Here is a 14,779-nt window from a genome sequence, read left to right as displayed (position 1 = left end):
GCGCGTGTGTGTGTGTTGGAGGTGAGGGGTTGTGGGTTTTTTGTTTTTTTTGCTTTTTTTCAGTGTTGGACTATAGCGAACTGGAAATAAAAACTAAAAACAGCCCATTCTTTACTATAGGTAGTTTCAGAGAGGTCTTGAAGACAGGGCGAACGAATCCTTATGCCCGGAACTTACGGAAAACGCTGTAGTTTTGACAATCCGGGCCCTTACTGAGGTTGCACCAGGTACACGCCTTCAAGTCCTCCAGCCAATCCCAGGTCGGAGCGTGAGATCCCGGTCTCTCGAGACGCCTAGGCGGGAGTTTCGTGTCACTCAACCCCGAGGGCGGAGCTAGTTCCGACTCCTAGACTTGGCGCTCTGGCCCGTAAAGGCTCGACTCTATGGCTCCTCGGGTTCCCTCTGCCGCACTCTGGAGGACCACACTCGTTTTCTTTTCGGCTGCGCGAGGTCCCGCCCGCAGCCGGGGCTGAGCTGGAAGAAAGATGGCGGCTGCCGTGCGCCAGGATCTGGCCCAGCTTATGAATTCGAGTGGCTCTCATAAAGATTTGGCGGGCAAGTGAGTATTTCCTAGGAGTCCAGAGGCGGGAGGGAAGCCACAAACTGACCTGCCTAGGGGTGACGGAGGCTCTCGGGCGTGGGGCCGAGGTGGTAGGCCCGAGGGCTCAGGGGGGCGGGCCTGCAGTCGGCCGTGGCGGTAAATGCTGGGAGCTGCAGACAGTGGAAGGGACGGGGTGCTGGGGTCCTGGCCGCCCAAGACCCGGCCTGACTGCCAGCTTATTACGTCCTTCATACCGTCCTCTACGGACTCCTCCGGCTTCTGGAAGCATGGCAGGAAAGATGACGGCTTCCTCGACGGTGGCCGCCTTCGTTAGTGTGTGCCTGGCGAGCCCAACACACCGGGTTTGACTTGGGTTTGCTGCCGCCTCCGCCCTCGCCTTGGTGGAGATAAATTTATATCCTGGACTCTGATGGCAGAGTTGGTTTTTGCTTTTGTCTTGTTTTGATTTGATCTTAAGACTTTCCAGGAGGATAGGAGCCGAGGACATATGGCTGCTGTCACGCCGTCCAGAACTTCTCAAGTTCATACCTTGTGTTTGTCCTTAGTGTTCCGGATACTCTCAGCTGTCACCAGCTCTGTAGAAGAGAACACAGACAGAATGTCCCCGGCCTAGGATGTCAAGAACAGTGATGTTTCCACAGGCCGCTCAGGGATTTTGTGGGAACCGTAGAATGCTTAGGTCCACTCGAAGTCACCATTTGAGACGTGTCGCTTCCCCAAGTAGTCGAACAGTTTCAGTCGTTCTATTTTTGTAGATTTCACAGCTTTGCTTTCTGCTGAGCCTTTTGTTTGTTTGTTTTTTTTCTGTGTGGCCCTAGCTGCCCAGGAACTCACTCTGTAGACCATGGTGGCTCCAAACTCAGAGATCCTCCTGCCTCTGCCTCCCGAGTCCTGGGATTAAGGGCCTGCTTCCTTGCACCCGGCCCTTTCTGCTGAAAGTATGTCTCTGATTGTTCTTAATATTTATACGTTGACAATTGAGAGCACGTTGATCTAATTAATGGTATACTCGTTCAGGCCCGCACCTTGAAACGGGGTGTGTGTGTCACACACATACATGCAGTGTGGTGGTTGCGCTGCCTTTTAAAACGCTGCTAAGTTTAGTTATACCCTGGGCTTTACTACTTTATGCTTCTTTTTTCTGCTTTAAAAAAATGGCAGTTTAATGCTGAGACTTAAGTCTTATCTGATTTCAAAATGAGTGTGTGTCTGTGTCCTTATCACACTTAAATAGCCGAATTCAGTCTTGAAGTATACAAAACGTCATAGAATTGTTATTGGTAAGCAGTTGGTAAATGCACACGGTCTTATTCCAGGAGTTGGAAATAGTGGAGTATGCCTTCCTTGTTTGTTTTTTTCTGCATGTATTAATATTAGATTTAGATGAAAATAAAAGTAGTGTATGTATTCTCTCATATTTCCTTTGCATTTTCACTATATTTCAGAAAATGTAAGGCTATTAGTTATCAGATAAGGTATAGTTCTTTGAACTGGAAAGAATTCTGGAACTTCGGCTTACTATTTTCCTCTTTAGCTCTGAATTGGAGATGAAAAGTAGTATGTCTCCAATGGGTTGTTTCTTTTGTCTATTGCTGCTTAATAGATACATGGTTAGTGGTGTAAAAGTACTTTCCCCCTCAGGATTCTGGGTGTTGCTTGTCTGGTTCAGTTATGCAGATTAACTTGACTGACAGTTCAGTTAGGACTGGACTCATGTAGATATGTGGCTCTTGACCCGGTCATCTCATTCCATAGTTTAGCATTGGTTTTCTTCTGGGGCTTCCACTCAGAATGTTCTAATTGGCTGAGAATGGAAGCTGCAAGGCTTAGGGCTAGTCTGAGAAGTCTCCCATCAACTTTGTAATCCTGATGAAAGCAAGTAACAAAGCCAGCCCAGATTCAAGGGAAAGGAAATGGAATGTGCCACCAACTCGTTAGTAGCAGCGTGATCGTGTAAGGAATGGACAAGGGTGGTGTGCATCACTGGAAGCCGTTACTGCGGCGGTTTACCACGAGTTTATTTTTCAGAGGAAATGAAATAATTGGCTTGATAAGTGGTATCTCACACAGTACTAACTAGCCCCTCCCTCGGTTTTGCTTTCCTTCTTGTCTTAAGATTCAGTTTATTTTTATTTATGAGTATGTGAGTGTGAATGCCATCTGTGTGCAGGTGCCCATGGGTGCCGGAGAGGGAGTCATCCTCTGGAGCCACCTGACGTGGGTGCTGGGAATTAAATTCGGGTTCCCTGGAAGAACAGAAAGCGCTCTCTCCAGTCCTCAGCGCTGCTTCCTGAGAATACTCTTGGCCTTGCCCCAGGGTATTTACCCAGTACTACTGGGTAAGAATGTTAGGATGTTTGCCCTCATAACAAAACAGTTCTGCCAGCCACAGAACTTATGAAACACATGTCATCTGTTCATTTCAGATTTTTATATTGGGAACCGAGAAACAAAAGCTTCTACATTAAGGAATTATGAAATACAAGATTTCTGATACTGATATCCTCTGTTCTCATACAGTATGTTGTTCAAGAAATGTTGATTCAATCAGTAAATAGCCAGAAGGGGACATAACTTCTATGTGAACCCAGGTTTGTCTCAAAAGCTCACTTGTATTCATTCAGGCTATATTGCTTTTTTTGTTGAAAACTCAATTACAAGTGCTTTCTGACGATTGAATTAGCAGTTATCCAAATTTAGTATAAGAAACTGGCCATCTAAATAGCATTTTTTTTGTTGTTACAGATATAGGCTGCTTTTTCTTATCATAAAAATACTTTTTTATTACCTCTTAGAAAGCTTTAGAAGAGGGAACTGGAGCAATGGCTCAGCTGTTAAGAGCACTTACTGCTCTTGCAGAGGACCTGGGTTCAGTTCCAGGGGACTCTTTTCCGACTTCTTTTTGGTTTTTCCGAGGCAGGGTTTCTCTGTAGCTTTGGAGCCTGTCCTGGAACTAGCTCTTGTAGACCAGGCTGGCCTCGAACTCACAGAGATCTGCCTGCCTCTGCCTCCTGAGTGCTGGGATTAAAGGCGTGAACCACCACTGCCCAGCCCTTTTCCGACTTCTAAGGGCACCAGTCACGCATGTGGTGCCCAGACATATATGCAGTCAAAACACATGCATAAAAATAACTTAATTGCTTTTCAAGGAAAGTTTTAGAAGCCACAGGTAGTAGTGCAGTCCTTCGGTTCCAGTGCCTTGGGGTTGGAAGCAGGCTGATCTCTGCGAGTTCTAGGATAGTCAAACCCTATCTCAAAAAATCCAAAAGTCAAAAATAGAGGAGAGAGGACTGGAGAGGGAGTGTATGAAGGTAATTGTTGTGATGACCTGTCTTAACTCAGTTGGCTAACCTACTTGGTCTTCAACCAATGTGACTTCCAATACTCACCCATCCCCACGCCAGACCTGGTTTAGTTGGTCTGCTAGTGCCCAACAATAACTTACTTTTATTTGAACATAGATTGTTTATCTGTTCATTTGTTCCATACCCTGACCAGAATATAGTTCTTTTTAAAGCGTTTTTTGAGGTCAGATATCAGGACATGGGTTATTCAACAGGGTCTTGGTTGAATCAATCCTATGAAAATATGACCTTTACAACTTCCTATTTCCAGTTCTAGAGTGCATGAGGTATCCAGAGGAGGCTGGGAGCTATTTGCAGATTAAACGTTTTTGTTTGTTCTTCTTTTTTTTTTTTTTTTTTTAAAGAGCTTATTATGTATACAGTTCAGTGTTCTGCCTCCATGTATGACTGCATGCCAGAAGAGGGCACCAGATCTCATTGTAGATGGCTGTGAGCCACCATGTGATTGCTGGGAATTGAACTCAGGACCTCTGGAAGAGCAGTCAGCGTCCTTAACCTCTTAGCCATCTCTCCAGTCCTGTTTGTTCGTTCTTTTGAGACAGGGTTTCTTTTAGCTCAGGCTGGCCTCCAACTCCTTCCTGATTCTTCTGCCTAAGGCTTCCCAAAGCTGTGTTTATAAATGTGCCCTGCCAGGACCAGCTAACATTTATAAGAGGTTGTTAGTAACAGAAGACCTCTTAGTTGCCTTTGTTTACTGAGAAGACTTTGAGAAGAGAAAACTAAGATTGTAATCTGCTCTAGCGAGGTAGACTCTGTGTTAGAGTGGAAAGACAGAGCATGTGCACGGGTGTCTGCAGGGACAGAGGGACAGTAACCTCAAAGGCCTCTTCTAACTCAAGGTTTCTGGTTCTCTGCTACTCCTCCAGGACAGTTTTAGTGATTCCTATGTCCAGAATAAATGCTGTTTGTGTGCAAACATTATGTAGCAAATAGATAATGTTATTAGCATTATATATGGAGAAAAATATACTTTTTATTTTTTTCAAAGTAAACAGCTTAATTTAGGAAAAATGGGAAAGAACTTCTGAGAATGGGAGGACTCCAAGGGGAGGAATACTCACACAAAAAGAAACTTTGAAGTCACATGTAGTCAAACCAGTATTTAGTCCATGTTTATGAACTCCTAACTCAAAATATAGTCAGTCGCCTAGTGACTTAAAACAGTAGTCATTTGCATGTATCTGCAGTGAGCTGCAGGCCAGGTGCATTGTTCTGCAGTGAGCTGCAGGCCAGGTGCATTGTTCTGCAGTGAGCTGCAGGCCAGGTGTGTAGGCAGAGACTGCTTGTTCATTTCTGGGCTACCCAGACCCAAATAATCACACAGAAACTATATTAATTGCAGCACTGTTGACCTATTAACTCAGGCTTCTTATTAATTGGCTCTTACATCTTAAATTAATCTATTTCTATTCATTTGTATATTGTCACAAGACTGGCTTACCCGGTAAGGTTCTTTTCTGGCCTCTTTCTCCTTCAGCAGCTACATGGCTTCTCTTTGACTCCACCTACTCTTGCTATATCTCTGTTCAGATTTCCTGCCTGGCTTTACTCTGCTAAGCCATTGGCTGAACCAACTTTATTCATTCATCAATAAAAGCAGCACATATACAGAAGGATATCCCATGTCTCAGGTGCACTGCTTCTACAGTGAGCTGCGGGCCAGGTGCACTGCTCTGCTTTTGTGCATTTGTTGGTTGTTATTTGAAACAGGGTTCCTGTGCACAGTGAACATGTAGTACCCATGGAGGCCTTGAACTCACAATCCTGCTGCTTCTGCCTCCAGGTGCTGGGGTTATAGGCATGCCATCACACCTAGTTTAAACAGGACATTTCTAATGTAATTCAGTCAGTTTTATTTGTAGGTATGGAGAGATGGCTCAGGAGTTAAGAGCACTGGATGTTCTTCCAGAGCACCCAGCACCCACATGGCAGTTTACAGTTTCCTGTAACTGCAGTTCCAGGGGTTCTGATACCTTTGTTCCAGTGCAATTAAATACATTAAAAATAAACTTCTATTTGCTTTTGGATGTTCTTCCTATTACTAGTAATAGTATTCCTATTACTAGTAATTGGCCAGAGAGATGGCTCAGTAGTTAAGAACACTGATTGCTCTTCCTGAAGACTCAGGTTCATTTCCCAGTACCTGTCTACAGGGTGACTAGCAACCATCTATAACTCTGGTTCCAGGTCCGATTCCCTCTTCTGGCTTCCGTGGGTACTACATGTTCATTGTGCACAAACAATGTAGGCAAAACACCCATACACAGAGTAAAAGTAAATAAATCTTAATTTTGTTGGTTGGTTGGTTTTTTGGAGACAGGATTTCTCATTGTAGCCCTGGTTGTCCTGGACTTGACTTTGTAGACCAAGCTGGCCTTGAACTCATGTAGATCTCCCTGGCTTTGCCCCCCAAATAGTAGCACTAAAGGTTTGGGCTACCATACCTGGCATCAAAACAAATTTTAACTTTAGGTTAGGCTTCAAATTTATCTTTAAGTACTCATCTATGAATATTAGCTGGTATAAAATACTCTAGAAGAATGTAAATATAAGACTTAGCTATAACCTTGATTTAATAAAATATAATTAAATTTGAAAATAAATCAATCAAAAAATAAGTGATATATCATTAAGCATAACCTATCTGAAAATATGTTCAGATCAATAAGTATATAAATATAGGCATAGAAAAATTTTAAATTGTGTGTGTGTGTGTGTGTGTGTGTGTGTGTGTGTGTGTGAACCTAGAATGAAATACTTCATTGTTTCTAATACCAGTCCTGTCTCTTCCGGAGTCAGACTTGGTAATATGTAAAGTAACACTGTTGTCTCTAAAGGCTTATCGTTGTCTGTCCTCTGCACATCTCCTAGCACATCTGCTTCCATTGTAGCTTTGCAACATTGCATGACAGAACTGGGGATTTTGGATGAGTTGGGAACAAAACTGAATGGTAGCTTTGAAAATGGTCCTTACAAAATATGTCACCAGTCTGAATGAGTTCGGGTCCTTTTTATGCAAGTTTTTCTTCTAGGATTCATTGTGAACCACTTTCTGTAATTGAAATGTTATTAGGTTTGTAAATATATTTGGCTAGCCAGGCATGATGGCTCATGTCTACAGTTCAAATGCGGGGAAAACTGAGAAAGGAGAATTTCTCTGAGGTTAGCCAGCGCGATGCTGAGTCCCTGACCAACTTGGACTATAAAAGGAGATCCTAGCTCAGAAAACAAAAATAAAATATTTTTAGCTAATGCTTTTTAAAAGTAATGTGTAAGATGCCAGGCAGTTTGGCACATGCCTTTAATCCCAGCACTCGGGAGGCAGAGGCAGGAGGATCTCTGTGAGTTTGAGGCCAGTCTGATATACAAAGAGATTTCCAGTATAGCCAGGTCTATATGGAGGAAACCCTGTCTCAAAAAGAAAGACACTTGAAAGAAAATTGGTATTTAAATTTGGCAGTGAGCCTAGCTTTTAATGGCTGAACTATCTCTCCAGCCCCAAAATTAGCATTTTAGTTCTAATTCCAGTTAGAACTTTTCAAGAAAAATGCACGTTAAATTCAGTTGTATGGAATAGTAACATAGAGTTATGAGTTTACTTCTCTTCTGATGGGTTTGAAAATTAAAAAAAAAAGTTTGGTACCCATTATTAAAAATTATAAGTAGCACCTGAGAACTAAGGGGTTTAGTGTTTAAAAATTGTTAGGATTTCGGCCATGTTGTGGTGCCTCTAACACTTGGGAGGCAGAGCCAGGCAGAACAGCGAGTTTCAGGACTACCAGGGCTAAGAGAACTAACCCTGTCTTGAACCCCCCTCCCAACTGTTATGATCACATTTGTTTATTACCTTGTGTGTACATGTGATCTGAGAACAAATTCTGGAAATCAGTTCTCTCCTTCTAGTGTGGGTTCCAGGGATGGAACTCAGGTGTCATGTCAGAGCTGGTAGATAGTAACTTTATCCATTGAGCTGTTTCACCAGTTCCAAGGCTTAGTGTTTCCTATGGTGGCCTGGAAGCTAAAACATATAGGTGTTTTTTCAGTGTGCTGTAAAGAAAACTGCCAACTAGAGATTAATGGAAGAAAGTAGGGCAAATTGAAAAGACTGAGTAAATGTCATAATTAGTGGTAGAAATAAATAAATAGGCCAGGGAATGGTGGCACCCAGAATCCTAGATTTGGGAGGCAGAAACAAGAGGATCAAGGGTTTCTGGTTATCTGGGCTACATAGAGAATTCAAGGATGGCTTGGACCCATATCACAGTGAAACTCTGACTCAAAAAAATCAGGAACAGACAATAAAAGGGATAAATAAACTTAAGAATTTAATTATTTGACCATATATGTCTGTTTCATTTCTGTTGCTGCTATAAAGGACCTGGAAACAACTTAGGAGAAAGGGTTTATTTCAGCTCCCAGTTCCTGGTGACTTGTCCAGGGCAGCAGGAGCTTGAAGCTGCTGCCACATCACAGCCTAGTGTGAGAGAAATTGAGTGTTTGGAGATTGTGCTCAGCCTGCTTTCCTAGTTCCTGTAGTTCAGGATTCCTTATGTAGGGAATAGTGCCGCCAACAGTGGGTAGGTCTTCATCCTTTAATTAATATAGTCGATCTCCAGCAGGAGTGTCCATAGACCCATCCAAGACTCATTGAGACTTCCTTAGTAATTCTAGATGATTAGGACTAAATATTTATTATTTGTATTTGATACTGTTTTAGATATCGTCAGATTCTGGAAAAAGCCATTCAGTTGTCTGGGACAGAACAACTAGAAGCTTTGAAAGCGTTTGTGGAAGCGAGTGAGTAGAATGGACTGTCCTGCCGCCCTGTGTTGTGAGTGGTTCTCCAGAGCTTCGTCAGCCTGCTCTGCACAATCAGTAGTAAATGTGCTTAGAGAGTGTCTTACTCCAGACTTTAACCACTTACAGTGGGTTATTTTTCAAATGAATTGTCTTCAAAATTGAAATCCCAATTAAGGTTCTGTATAGGTGTTCTGTGCTTTCCCTTTGTACAAAAATAAAGAGGAAAAAGGAAAAGTAAAATTTTCAAGAAGTAAATTTTCCTCAGTTTTTTTTCCGTTTCTTAGAAAAGTTACTGTGTTTTTTTTCCTGCCTTCTTGTAGTAGATATATAATCAGTAAAATCCAGCATAAAGAAACTAACTATGTTGCATGAGATGTTAAATCTCTGAGTAATATATTGAAAACTGCCCTTTGTGGAGTTTTGGTTTTGGTTTTTCAAGACAGGATTTCTCTAGCTTTGGAGCCTGTCCTGGCACTAGCTCTTGTAGACCAGGCTGGCCTTGAACTCACAGAGAACCACCTGTCTCTGCTTCCCAAGTGCTGGGATTAAGGGCATGCGCCACTACCACCTGGCTGCTCATGGAGTTTTTAAATGGTAATTTTAAGTAAAATTTAATTGCTTAATGGAAACTTAATGTTCATGTTTTATATTTCTCATCTTATTTTTTAACAAGTGGTGAATGAGAACGTCAGTCTTGTGATCTCACGGCAACTGCTGACAGATTTCTGCACACACCTCCCTAACCTGCCAGATAGCACAGCAAAGGAGATCTATCATTTCACCTTGGAGAAGATCCAGCCTCGAGTCATTTCCTTTGAGGAACAGGTAAAAGTCTAGACTTGTAGATTTTGTTGTTGTTGTTTTGTTTTAAAGTTCTTAATTCCCAGTAATTTTTTTTGAAAAACAAATTTATACAATATATTTGGATTATGTTTTCTCCTTCCCCAATTGTTCCCAGATGCACCCCACTTTCCTACCCACCCAACTTTATGTTCTTTTTGTCTTAAAACAAAACAAAATGTAAAAGCCTCCAAGAAACAAACAAAAAACCTTTAAAGCCACAGAAACAAAATTCAAAACAAACAAGCAAAAAATCAATAAGACAAAAAAATGCCAGGTGCTGGAGAGATGGCTCAGCAGTTAAGAGCTAACTGTTCTTCCAGAGGGTGTGGGTTCAATTCTCAGCGTCCAAATGACAGCTCAACAACTGTCTGTAACTCCAGGATCCAACACCCTTACATAGACCCACATGCAGGCAAAACACCAAATGCACATAAAATAAAAATAAACTAAATGCTCCAAAAAAAGCAAAATGAAACAGAAACTCCACAGACATACCACTGAGTGGGGAATGGGGCCTGATAGATCCAGAGAGATTGGTTTTTCCCTTTGCCACAGGGCATTAGTGTAGGACCATGTGTCTGCTCCACCTCTCGGTGCTGGCTGTCCTGTCTGGCTTGAACCTGTGAGGCTGTGCCAGTGCCTCAGTCTCTGTGACTTCGTATATGCACCAGACATGTTGGCTTAGAACAGCAGATTTTTGATCTTAAGATAATAGGTTATTTTTATGATCTGATTAACTCCTTAACGGAGATAATTCCTCAGTTTCATATTTTATATAAAACTGTCAAACAGCATTTACAATGTAAAATCAAATTATTAGGATATTGCAGCTCCCACTGGAGCATTAGTAAAAAGGTCTTTGTTTAGTTTTCTCTATTATGTGGTGTGTAAGCATGTGCTGCTGGGCACAGTCGGGGTCAGAGGGCAGCTCTGCAGAGTTAGTTCTGTTCTTTGGCCTGCATGTGCATTCTGGGGATTGAACTCAGATTACAGACTTTAGTTGCATTGTTCCTTGAATAATCTTAGTAGCCCTAGTAAGATTATTTATAGGTCAAGATTAAAAACAGAGAAACTCCAGTATCATGTATGCAGCAACACAAAAGCAAAATTTAATACTGGAAACAAAATGTTGCCAAAAATACACATTATAGAAATGTGTAGTTTCAGTTCAGTGTTTTGATATTCTGTGAATGCAAGCCTTATAGAAAAATGTGATGATTTACATAAACCTGTGAATTTCTTACCAGTTTAATCCATTGGTGAGAGCACTGTTAAAGTAACATCTATATCTGTCATTCTAGGTTGCTTCCATAAGACAGCATCTTGCATCTATTTATGAGAAAGAAGAAGATTGGAGGAATGCAGCCCAAGTGTTGGTGGGGATTCCTCTGGAAACAGGACAAAAGTACAGTAAATAGTGGATTTGGATAGACATGTATAAGTGCTCACTAACACTCTTTTCTACTCCTACTGTAGAGGATACGATATGTGTTGCATGGTAGATGGTAGTAAGTGCTTCTCAGAGAGTGACTGTGAGCTCTCTGAGGGCAGAGGGTAACAAGTTACCTTGTGTTGTTGACATAGTGATCTTAAGATATCAGCATACTTGTAGTGTTTTCTTAATAAGAATGCCAGCGTGGGTAGAATAAACTTGGAGAAAGACAAGAGAATGAAGTCAGTACTAGGGATCAGATCCGAGGGGTTCTTGAAGCCCTTGTAAGGACTTTGATTGAAAGAAAAATGAGAGGGACAGGCATGGTAGCTCACACCTTTTTAACCCTGCACTCAAGAGGCATAGGCAGGCAGATCTCTGTGAGTTTGAGGCCATCTTGGTCTACTCAGTGAGTTACAAGGCTAGCCAGGGCTTCATTGTAAGACCCTTTCTCCAAAAATAAATAAATAAATAAATAAATAAATAAATAAAATAGAATAGAATAAAGGAAAAAAAATAAAAGAAACAAAAGGAAAGAAAGAAAAGAAATGACATGACATGAGAGTGAGCCATTGGATGATTTTGAGCCGAAAAGTAACATAATTTGACATATGACCTACTGACTACTGGGTGGAGAATAAACCATTGGCAGCGGTAGTAGAAGTAGCACTGTTAATTAGGAAGCTTATGCGTGACCATAGCTGAGGAGGAGGTCCTAAGAAGTGCTGTGGTTTGGAGGTTCCTGTGGCTTTGCTTCATTTCCCATGTGGAGTATACAAAACAGTCAAGTCCTGATTTTTTTAACCTGAGCAGTTGGAAATATGGAGTTGCCATGCGCTGTAGGGAGTATACTTTAAGGAGATTTCAAGTGTACATTTTGCATTGTGATAATCAGGTTAAGATTACAGCTAGTAGTGAGTTGAATATTTTAGTCTGGAGGTAGTAGAGCATGCTTGGTTACAAGTAGATGTTTGGGAGCCATTGCCTACTGGTCTGGTTTGATGCCTTTCCAAGGGAGGGAGAGGAAGGGTGAGTATTGAGGCCTGGAGCACTCCCACCGCAGGAGACAGTTGGCTGGAGGGCATTGCAGCAAGTGGGAAGGATTGTCTGTTGAGGGAAGAGCACCAGAGTAGAGTGTGCTCCTCCCTAGAAGCCATATGAGGGAAGGAGAAGGATTCAGACACATGCTGCTGTTGAGTGGACTGACTGGTGACTGGTGGTCAGCACTCGGCAGGTATGGGGTGACCCCAGGTATTGTGAAACCTACGAGAGCTGGAGTCTGGTTGGAAAAGTGAATGGAGACGGCTCTTTGGTAGGCTTTTCAACCAGACAGTAATTCGTGTAGGAGACCACAGTGAAAGTTAGAGTTTTATGTTATGAGTCATTGGAAAGCAAAGATTTGATATTAACTCCAGGAATGGTGGCACACACCTTTAATCCCAGCACTCCAGATGCAGAGGCAAGTGGGTCTCTCTGAGTTCCAGGCCAGCCTGGTCTACAGAGCAGGTTCCAGGACAGCCAGGGAGGATACACAGAGAGACCTTGTCTCTAAAAACAAAGATATTGAGGAATTGGCAAAGGATTCTCGCAGCAGTGTATAAAAATAAGGGAATTTAGTAGGAGGGGACATTTTGTCTAGGGCCTGGCCTGGGAAAGGTTGGCAACGTCTGGCTCTTTGTTGGGGCATCGACACTGCCATGCCTCTTTGTAACAGTCAGAAATGCCAGCTGTCCGCTGGTAGGCAGACGTGCCCCAGGGATGTGAGGAACACACAACACGCAGGCTGTGTGCTCTGGTGATAGGGTGGAGCTCGTGCAAGGACTCTGATGGCTTCTCTCAGGAAGCCGGATGTAACAGGTGGGAGCTGGGAGGGAGAGAGGACAGGAATATAACTGGATAAATGGGAGCTGCTTTCTTTAAGGAGTTACTCAGTCTGACTTCTAAAGTAGTGAATAGATCACCTGATAAAAAATTGAAAAATTCAAGAAGCTTTATGTGTTATAGAAATTCATATAAATTTGAGTTGTGAGTGGGAAAACAAACTATTGATAATAAATAAGCCAAACAAACAATTTTAATTCATAGACATCCTTCCCATGATCCTCCCCCACAAAAAACAAGCCAAGTAAAGAATTAATTTCAGAGGGGAGCCAAGTGAATTCTAAGTTTTTTTTTTCCTTGTCACAAGGTATTACTGCTTCTTTGGCTGCAAATAGAAAAGATTACTTTTCTATGAGAATCTTGAATTATGAGTTTTGAGTTATGTGAGGTTTCCAGTTCTTCATTCCTGGAATAGAATATAAGCAATGAAGAAGGAAGAAACTGAAAGTCTTTTCTTCGCACTACTCTAAGTGAGATTACATGTTGTTGTATGAAAGTGTATTTCATATTTTAATGATGTTTAATATACTATTGAATTCCGCAGTTTGTATTTTTGACATAGGGTCTTGCTATATAGCCTTTCCTTGGTATGTAGACCAGGCTGGCCTGGAACTCACAGAGCTCTGCCTGCCTCTGCTTCCTTAGTGCTGGGGTGGAAGGTATGCATCACCACGGCCAGCCATAGCCCACTTTTTAACTTAAAAAAAAAATAGATGGTGTCTGTAAGCATCTATTGATTATCATTACATTTTCTACATTTTTACACACCACACTTCATTCCTTTAAATACTATACAGGGATTTCCATTTTTTCCTAATGTAAGTAATTATAAGTAACTTTACAAATTAGTTTCCTTGTAATAAATACTTAGGCACATCCCTTATTGTCTTTTTAGGATTTGGTATCTGGAAGTAAAGTATAGTGGATTAAGGACATATAAATTGAAAGAGTTCAAAGGATAATTGAGGAACTAATTGCTAGATTGTTCTCTAGGCAGGCTGAGCCTGGATATAGTTCCACTAATGGTATCTGATAAGCTGAAACTTGGCACTTGTGTCTTTGTGATCTTCGTGTTATGAGATACCTGAGGATCAGAAGCAGCTGTAATATGACCAATGAGAATATTTAAAAAGATCAGGGAATCTTAGCTTTTTTCTATAACATAATATAATAAGAATTTTATTATTTGTTAAAATTTTTCTTGACAAAATGCTGAATCTGTTTGTTTGTTTTATTTATCCTAGACAATACAATGTAGACTACAAGTTGGAGACTTACCTGAAGATTGCTAGACTGTATCTGGAGGATGATGATCCTGTTCAGGCTGAGGCTTACATAAATCGAGCATCCCTGCTTCAGAACGAATCCACGAATGAACAGTTACAAATACATTATAAGGTAACAAATGAGTAATTTGGAATTTTGTATCGATGAATTATATACCAAAATGTTTCATAACATCTGTTGATGTTTATATGTTTCTTTGTGTGTCCTGGCTGGTTTTGTGTCAACTTGACACAAGCTAGAGTCATCAGAGAGGAAGGAGCCGCAGCTGAGGAAATGCCCCATGAGATCCAGCTTTAAGACATTTTTTCAATTAGTGATCAGTGGAGAAGGACCCAGCCCATGGTGGGTGGTGCCATCCCTAGGCTGGTGGTCCTGGGTTCTATAAGAAATCAGGCTGAGCAAGCCATGAGGAAGTATGTCAGTAAGCAGCACCCTCCATGGCCTCTTCATCAGCTCCTGCCTCCAGGTCCCTGCCCTGTTTAGTTCCTGTTATGACTTCCTACAGTGATGAATGTTGATGTGGAAGTGGAAGCCAAATAAACCCTTTCCTCCCCAGCTTGTTTTTTTTGGTCATGGTGTTTTGTTACAGCAGTAGAAACCCTAACTATG

The 14,779-nt window shown here is 41.8% G+C and overlaps 1 protein-coding gene across 3 annotated transcripts in view; it reads left to right on the top strand.

The window, feature by feature from the left end:
- Positions 1 to 398: 398 nt before the first annotated feature.
- Cops4 (COP9 signalosome subunit 4) overlaps positions 399 to 14,779 on the top strand; it is a 30,271-nt gene continuing 15,890 nt past the window's right edge. Inside the window, exons 1-5 of one of the 3 annotated variants that reach the window (XM_048426874.2) lie at positions 399 to 559; positions 8,645 to 8,724; positions 9,401 to 9,552; positions 10,872 to 10,975; positions 14,128 to 14,281. In XM_048426874.2, the coding sequence (XP_048282831.1) occupies positions 486 to 559; positions 8,645 to 8,724; positions 9,401 to 9,552; positions 10,872 to 10,975; positions 14,128 to 14,281 (564 nt within the window). In that variant the 5' untranslated portion in view covers positions 399 to 485. The remainder of the gene's footprint in view (positions 560 to 8,644; positions 8,725 to 9,400; positions 9,553 to 10,871; positions 10,976 to 14,127; positions 14,282 to 14,779) is intronic. The other 2 variants (XM_048426865.3, XM_085691584.2) reach the window with 2 other exon arrangements.

Source organism: Myodes glareolus, chromosome 8, assembly GCF_982192425.1.
Source record: "Myodes glareolus chromosome 8, mMyoGla1.1, whole genome shotgun sequence".
NCBI classification, from domain to species: Eukaryota; Metazoa; Chordata; class Mammalia; order Rodentia; family Cricetidae; genus Myodes; species Myodes glareolus.
The sequence above is the reverse complement of the archived record's forward strand: the minus strand, read 5'-3'. Positions and strand labels throughout refer to the sequence as shown.